Source organism: Aotus nancymaae, unplaced genomic scaffold, assembly GCF_030222135.1.
Source record: "Aotus nancymaae isolate 86718 unplaced genomic scaffold, 86718_ANA_hifiasm-v0.15.2.pri h1tg000049l, whole genome shotgun sequence".
NCBI lineage: Eukaryota > Metazoa > Chordata > Mammalia > Primates > Aotidae > Aotus > Aotus nancymaae.
In genome coordinates this window covers 28,724,697-28,733,506 of record NW_026988463.1, presented here as the reverse complement: position 1 = coordinate 28,733,506, position 8,810 = coordinate 28,724,697, and the positions used below count along the sequence as shown (strand labels likewise).

The 8,810-nt window shown below is 34.9% G+C and overlaps 1 protein-coding gene across 1 annotated transcript; it reads right to left on the bottom strand.

The window, feature by feature from the left end:
• Positions 1–745: 745 nt before the first annotated feature.
• Positions 746–1,851, bottom strand: LOC105729258 (heterogeneous nuclear ribonucleoproteins C1/C2-like). Its single transcript, XM_012469925.3, has 2 exons — positions 1,039–1,851; positions 746–939 (listed from the first exon to the last, which is right to left on the bottom strand). Exons 1-2 carry the CDS (start codon positions 1,834–1,836, stop codon positions 856–858), a joined length of 882 nt encoding a protein of 293 aa, XP_012325348.2. The 5' UTR covers positions 1,837–1,851; the 3' UTR covers positions 746–855.
• Positions 1,852–8,810: the final 6,959 nt, after the last annotated feature.

The following is an 8,810-nucleotide window of genomic DNA, read 5'->3' as shown; positions in this document are numbered from 1 at the left end:
TTTTATGGACAATGTATAGTTTGATTCTTTTTTAAAATTTAATTTTCCCATTGGGATCCTTTGATTTCAGAGTTTATTTTATACTAAAAGTAATTACTAACAGAAAAAAAAGCTTACATTGTATTATTAGTTGTTATCTGTATGTCTTGCTGATTTTTCTCACCTTTTCCATATATACATTTTTGTGTGTTTTTTTTTTTCCTGGTTTAATAAGGACTTGTTTATTTTGAAGAAAAAAGGTCCCAAACATTAGGCTGTTAACAAAAATAACCCACAGTATCAACTTTAGAAAACAAATTTTAAGACTATAACACTAATTATTTTTCTAGAGGATGCATTTGACATGCCAACTCTCATTCACAAAAATACATCATTACATTTGTGTTGAACTGCCCCACACAGCACACTAATGTTGGGGTGTAACACACATACTTCTAACTCAAAGCTGCTTTCAGGAGCTACTCAACTAAATGAAATTGCTTTGCAGTTAGGGAAGCAACTACTGAACATATGTATGAATGAAAAGAACTGTACTCCCTTCATAACGAGATTATTTTGGAGACAGTTGATAAAAACCATACATCCTTTTTATTGTTAAGTCATAAAGAGGTATCAAAATTAAAAGCAAAAATTACAGGGTAAGACTTCACAAAACTACTAGGAGCGTCAAAGGAAGTGAAAATGGGACAAGGCGCAGGGAAATATGAATTAATGAACATGGGAAGGACAAGGATGGGGAGAACAGTGAGCATGTGCTGAAGATACTAGCGGAGAGGATCTGGTGAAAAATTTGATCTTAGACAAGCGCCTAGGTAAAGAAATAATGGGATAAGATTTCTAAACCCCACTATGTGCTTAAGAGTCATCCTCGCCATTGGCGCTGTCTCTGTCATCCTCTCCTTCCTCAGCCTCTTTTTCATCATCCTTGATCAACTCCAGCTGTGAGAAACAGACACAAATAGGATGGAGTTAGAGGCACTCCATTTGTCCCTGAGCCCCCCTCCACCACCTTTTTCTTTCCTTTGCCGTGGTTTTCACCTGGTCATCCCCCCGATCTTCATTATCATCATCATCCAGTAGGTCCCCCTCCTCAGCAGAGTCATCTGCACCCCCCTCAGACTCCATCTTCACATTAGTCTCATCTTTCTTCACGGAGCTGCTGCTCTGCTCCTCTTCTGACTTTTCATTCTTCATCTCTACTGCTTGTTTGCTCTGTTCCTTTTCAATTTTTTCCAGGTTTTCCAGGAGAGAATCCACTTTTTGTTTTATCTGGGTCAGTTCCTTCTTAATGGCCTGAAGGTCATCTCCTTTCAACTTTCCAGACTTGGAAGATCCCCGCTGTCCACTCTTAGAATTGAAGCCACTTTTGCCCCTTCGTGAGGTGTTTCCTGATACACGCTGACGTTTCGAGGGCACTACAGCCCGAGCAATAGGAGGAGGAGGAGGTACACGTGCTGGGTAACTGTACATCCTATCATAATAATCCCGTTGAAAGTCATAGTCCAAGTCAAAAGAGGAGCCGTACATCTCCGCTGCAGATCGTTTCACACCTGCTTTTCCTCGGTTCACTTTTGGCTCTGCAGCCAGGTTAATATCTAAAACCTGGCCAGCAATCATCCTGCCATCCTCTCCTGCTACAGCAGCCTGGGCATTTCTCTCATTAACATATTGAACAAAGGCAAAGCCCTTATGAACAGAGCAGCCCACAATTTTGCCATACTTCAAAAAGATTGCCTCCACATCAGATTTCTTGATCACGAGTGTGTTGAGATTCCCAATGAACACACGGGAGTTCATGGAGCGAGGATCTGTCTTGTTGGTAACATTGCTGGCCATTGTGTTTGATGATAAGGTTTCTTACAAAGCCGAAAATGTAGCTGAAGATCAAAAAAATCTCACAGGAGGAAGGAGGGAGAAGAGATTTGATTCTGAGTCTCCTACTCCCGGGTTCTAAGTGCAGAAGCCGACTGCTGCTGGAAGTCGGCAACGCGGACACAACCGCTCAGTCTTCGTCTCTTCACAAAATGGCCTTTTGTGTGTTTTTTTATTGTGACACATTTTTATTCTCTTTTCATTTTCTTTTGTGCATATTCTATAAATATTTTCTTTGTCATTACCATAAAAGTTGCATACAACATTCCAAAAGTATGAAAATCCATCTTAAATGTATACCAACTTAAATTGGGTACAAAACTATAATCTTTTGGTGTGTGGCCTCCTCTCTCTATGTATTGATATCACAAATTACCTGCTTATTTTATGTGGTTGTTTACATAGATTTATGATTATCATTACTCATTATATTAAAAAATCTTTTGGAAATAAAAATAGTTACAAACCAATATTACTGAAATAGTTTTAAGAATATTTGTCTATGTGTTTAGCTTTACTGAATAACGTCATATTTTCATATGGGTTAGGGTACTTTTTATAAACCAACCTTTTATTTTAACCTGAGGACTCCCTGTAGCATTTTTGCAGGGCAGGCCTGGGGCAATAAACAACTGCCTTCCAGCTTTTGTTTGCCTGGAAATGTCTTAATTTCTCCCTCACTTTTGAAGAAAAATTTCATCAGATGTAAAAGTTTCGTTTTGTTTTCTGTTTTTATTTGTTTTTATGGTTGTTTTCTTTTATACCTTTAAATATATCATCTCACTACTTTCTTCCTATAATGTTGCTACTGGGAAATTCACCAATAATCTTTTCAGTGATTCCTTGCATGTAATGAATCACTCTTTCCTTATTATTTTCAATATTCTTATTATGTTTGCTTTTTAACAGCTTGCTTTAAATGTATTGGTGTGAAACTTAAGGTTTATTTTAATTAATATATAGGAAACTGATCTTTTAAAAATCTTTCCTGAAATTTGGGAAGTGTTCATTCAGTATTTCTTTAATAAATTTTCTGCCCCTTTCTATCTCTCTACTCCTGCTGGAATATCCACAGTGCATATATTGGCCCATTTGATGACATCCCTAAAGTCCCTTCAGTTCTCTTCAATCTTTTCCACCATTTCTTTCTAAAATAATTTTGTTCTTCAAATTCTATAATTCCAACTTATTTATATTCCAGTTTGCGGACTCTTTCTTCTGCTTACTCAAGTTCAGAGTTGCACATCTGTAGTAAATTTTTCTATTGACTTACTGCATTTTTCAACTCTGGTATCTCTTTGGTTATTTTTATAATCTCTCTTTGTAAACAGTCTTATTTCCTTATTGTTTTTCTGATATCTTTTAGTTATTTGTCCATGTTTTCCTTTAGATCTTTGAGCATATTTAAGACAGTTATTTTAAAGTCTTTAACTAGTAATAGAATGTCTGTGTTTCTGTATAATTAGTGTGTGGATATTCATTTCTCCCTTTCAATGGATCATGTTTTTCTCTTTTTTCATATGCCTTGTAATCTTTTGTCAAAAATTTGGTAGGAAGCAAAGCAGCCACATCTCCCATTATTTGTAGATTGGTCAGGAAGATGTTTACTAATTAGCTGGTCTCTATGCCTGGAGTTTGTCCTAGGGTGAAGGCATAAGTAATTCTCAGGTATTTTCTAGGCCTGGAACTATCTGGGCCTGTGGTATGGCTTTTATTCTTTTCTTCAATATTTCTTAGGTACATTTAACTCTCTTAATTTTTTTAAAGAGTTCCACCCAAGCTTTTTCCTGGGGCATTATATTCACCATTATATACCTTTCTAATTTTTTTCATAGGTGTCTGAGGATCTTACTGTTTTTCTGCAGTTTTTACGTTTCAGAGCAGCTCTCTCTCTCCTTCCATAGAATCTAATCTGACATCTAAGCTATGCCACCATTCTTTGTCTAAACTCTAAGTCAGGGAAGACAGAATCCAGTCTTCTGTATAGTCCAATCTCTTTTCTATTGTCCATTCCTAAGAACACTATTGACTACTCAAATTTCTTCTCTAGTTCAACACCATTAGAGTTGCCCCACAAGCAAGGGCAAGAAAATGTTCACATAGGACTGCTTCTAAACACTCCTTTTTGATGTGATGATAAGCAGAATTGTTTTCTTCATTTTATTTTTATTGTTGATTGCCTTTATTTAAAGTACAATCTACTTTAGTATGTGGATCTTATATCTCATGACACTGACAACATTGTTTATTAACTCTATTGGTATTTTAGTGAGTTTTTAAAATATTTTTGTGTAGAAGATTATGTCATTTACAACAAAAATAGTTTTACTCTTTTTTTTTTTAACAATCTGGAAAAACTTATTTATCTCTGTTGTATAGTTTCTTCAGATAATACCTCCAATACAGTGCTGAATGGAGTTTTTAATGTGGAAATTATTGTCTTCTTTCCAAATTTATGGGTGAAAAAGCACCACTAACACTGGAATAGTAAATTGTTAAAGCAGTTATAAAAAACAGTATGAAGCTTCAGCAAAAAATTAAAGATAAAACCATTATTTTATCTAGCAATCTTACTTCTGGATATATAATCAAAAACATAAGATCACTATCTTCAAAACATATTTCACTCTTGTTTATTGAAGCATTACTTACAATAGACAAGATATGAAAGCAATCAAAATATTCATCAACATGTAGGTGAATAAAGAAAATGTTATATAGCTGGGTGTGGTGGTTCATGCCTATCTATAATACCAGTGCTTTGGGAGGCTGTGATGGAAAGATTGCTTGAGGCCAGGAGTTTAAATCAGCAAGGGTAATATAACATATAACAATACTCCATCTCTACAAATAAGTTGGGCATGGTTGTGCACACCTGTAGTCTTAACTACTTGGGAGGCTGAGGTAGGAGGATTATTTGAACCTGGGAGTTTGAGGTTCTAGTGAGCTATAATCATGTCACTGCACTCCTGCCTGGGCAACAGAGAGAAACTGTGTCTCCAATAATAAAATAATAAAACAATTCAGGCTTTTGAAAAAAGAGAAAATCTTGCCATTTGCAAAAACATAGATCAATCTTGAGGATATTATGCTGAGTGAAGTAAGCCAGATGCAGAAAGATAAACACTGAGTTATCTATGTTACACATTGAATTTTTAAAAGGGTTTGAAGTATAATTACATAAAGTAGAATGTTGGTGATCAGAAGATGAGGTTTATGGTAATGAGATGTTGGTCAAATGGCGCAAAACTGTTTTTATGATTGAATGCTAGAAACCTAATGTACAGCATGGAGACTATAGTTAATAATAAGGTATTACTATAGTGAATTTTATTAAGAAAGTGTATTTTCAGTGTTCTCATCACACAGACAAAATACAATAACTATAGAAAGTGATGGACATGTATTTAGCTTGATTGTGGTAATAATTTCACAATGTACACATATGTCAAAACATCACATTGTGCATCTTAAATAAATATAATGTTATTTATCAATCATTCCCCAATAAAGATGAGAAAATATTAAGCATGACTAAAATAATATCTCACCACATATAAATTTTATTAAAAATCCTTTAAAAATAAATACTAGATTAAATATAAATTCCAAATTGAGATAATTTTTTCAGTCAGGAAAGTTTGAATGAACAAGCATGGCATAAAAGATAGAATTGGATATTTAGTTAGAGTACCTTTTATAAATAAGAGATTAAAACATTTTCAAAAGTAAAAATATTGAGAAATTTGATTACCAGTGGAACATTGTTAAGAGTATGATTCAAGACAACAAAATTTTTTTTTTACCTAGGTTAAATGAAGGTAAGTGTGTAAAAGTCTTGATAGGGGAATATCAACTCATGGTGGACACTGAACTAAAGAAATTATATAGTCCTTAAATGCATCCATTTCAAAGGTATTTAAAGGTAATCAAAATGTGATTCCATACATTTTATTTAAATCAGATAAAATAAATTTGGGATTATTTAAACAATTTATAGAATTTATTTTTTAGAAATATTTTTGACCTAACTTGTTAAAAGTTTATAGCACTCTGATTGCATATTTTGAAGAATATCACCTAGTCTTCTATCAGAGCTGATTTGTACAAATGGAGAAACAGTAGCATAGACATTGACCACCAGGATTTGCACATTCAGGATGACTGGGTTGTACGTCCACAACAAGGTTGAAGAGGATGAGATGATGACATCCACCGAATACATGACCACAAAGAAACTGACCAGCAACAGGATGGTCTGAGTTGCTTTTTTCTCTGGTGAGGATCTTGGGGATAAACTGGTGCTGTGGAGGTGCTGGGATCGCCTCTGATGCCTGGACAAAAGGATCACCATGTACATGCCTGACAGCAGTGTAATTCCTAAAAGGCAGAAATCTCTTGATATTGTCAGAGTAAAAAATACTCCCCTGATGATGGAGTTCATGGGAGAAAGTGAGCAGTATTTAGTGATCTGAAGCAGATTAGTCTGGGACATGTTGGAAGAAGCCACAGTGAAGAGCATTATGTTACTACTGAGAGACAAATTGAGTGGCCACAACAAAAAGATGACACTGACAATGTTATTTGTGGATCTATGTTTAAATCTTGCCAACCAGACATTTCTAGGGCTGATGGTGCTGGCTTGGTGGACACTCAGGAGGCAGGTGGTACAGATGCTTAGGCCCCTCATCACTCTGTTTATGTAGAACACTGACTTACATTTGATGTAATTCCCAAAATGTGATTCAAGCAGACCCGAGGGCAAAACATCCACTACAGTGAGGAGCATCAGTACATGAATGAAGGCCAGGTGACAGCTGATCAGGTCATGGGGCTTAGGTTTGTGATGCTGAATGAATGTGAAAATGTGGAAGAAAAGACATAAGCTGTTGGCTGAAAGTCCAATGGCAGCTTGGGGAAAAAAGGCATTTTTAAGCACGAGGTAAGTGGAAAGTGTGTTCATCTTAATGGCAAAGAAACATATTCCATAAGCTAGGAAAAAATAGATTGCTCATTCAGCTGGTAAATTCAGAAAAGAAAAACTTATATTCCACCAAAGTTAGTGCCTTAAACACATCTTTATGAAATACACAAATGCCAAAAGAATGACTATCATAAGCATTAGATATCATTGAATGACTGTAATGTAGCAACAATTCTTTAGAAATTAAACCTATTTTGGGGTGCAGCTGAAAACACAACTCTTTCTGACAAGCCTATTGCTAATTCCAAGACATTTGATTCTCAGCTAACTTGGGGAGAAGCAAAAGCAGGGGAAGTATCACTGCAGAAGTAGGAGGCACAAAAATCACTGGACAGATGTGATCTACAACCATGTGTGGCCAATTTTGAAAAACTCTAAAAATTGTATGGAAACATTTTTCATTTATATTTTGTTCATTTTCTTATCACCTCAACCATGAAGATATGAATATGATACCTTTTCCCTCAAGGTTTGCAAGACTTTTTTAAAAACCATGATATCCCTGTGTATCACAGGAAAGAGATTATAAGTCACACTTATTAACTGTGTCAAAAATTAAATTTGAAGGAAAATTTCTGAATGGGAACTGAAATGAGATGAAATGCATCTTTTCTCTTTATGTACGCTGATTAAAAGCAATTGAGGTTCTTTCTGACATTATCCTCTACCCTAAATGCATAAAATGCAGAACTTTGTAGCATTTAAAGTGCTTTAATATCTTTGTCTAACATTCACAGACACAATGATTTTGTACTGTAAAGTTTTCTTGATGGGTTTGTGCTCTCATTGATCACAAATGGACAATCATCATGTTTTTTCTGTTTCTAGTTAACCTTACTCCATCCTCTGGGCCTTCATGTAGAAAACATAGATGATATGAGGGCACTATCCCTACTGAAATCAGACGATGCTAACTTGTCAATTTTGACAACAAAAGTGAAATATGCTTGTCACATTTGTGAATATGTTTCAATAAGCAGATTACAAATTTGAAACTTTCAGAGACTATATGGATACACAATTTAGATGATTTTTTTAAATAAAAAGGGAAAGTTATGTCCTTCAAACTTTGCAAATAATTATTTTCTCACAATAATAAATGTTACTCAGCCGGGTGTGGTGGCTCACACCTGTAATCCCAGCACTTTGGGAGGCCAAGGCAGGTGGATCACAAGGTCAGGAGTTCGAGACCAGCCTGACCAACATGGTGAAACCTCATCTCTACTAAAAATACAGAAATTAGCTGGGTGTGGTGGCACATGCCTGTAATCCCAGATACTCAGGAGGCTGAAGCAGGAGAATTGCCTGAACCTGGGAGTCAGAGGTTGCAGTGAGCCAAGATCGTGCCACTGCACTCCAGCCTGAGTGACAGAGTGAGACTTCATCTCAAAAAATAAATAAATCGAATAAAAAGTAAAAAATGTTACTCTTGCTAATACAGAGAACATTTTATAAAATTTAGTCTATTAATAAATTACTAAATATTCAAATTGAATTTAGGTACTTACAATCATGGTTAATATTACAAGCTCCTATACCTCTTAAACCTAAGGGGACTAAGTATTGGGCACTAACTATAGTAACTAACCTGTGCACACCAATTATTTTAAAATGTAATAAATGACAACATGAACACCGGACAGATTTTAACAACCAGAAATATATCTGTATTAGCATTAGTGTAACATAATAGAACAAAATAATTTTATGGTCATTTGCTAAAAGTTAAGTAATATAAAATGTTAAAAACTAATCTCATGTTTTATGACATTTATTTTAAACGGTTATAAATATTATAAACACACTAAGGTATTTTAAAATTTAAAAAAATGACTAAATTGTTCAGAATTAGCTCAGAGTTCTTGTTATGAAATATGAAATTTAATCTGAGAGCATCATAAATTAAACTAAGAAAAGTAAGAAACAGTAAAATACAATTGCAATGCAAATAATA

Excerpts from the sequence above, each read along its gene's own strand:
- LOC105729258 (XM_012469925.3), bottom strand. The coding sequence starts at position 1,836 with ATGGCCAGCAATGTTACCAACAAGACAGATCCTCGCTCCATGAACTCC. Across the intron at positions 940-1,038 it reads AAGATCGGGGGGATGACCAG|CTGGAGTTGATCAAGGATGA; the intron begins GTGAAAACCACG and ends TGTTTCTCACAG.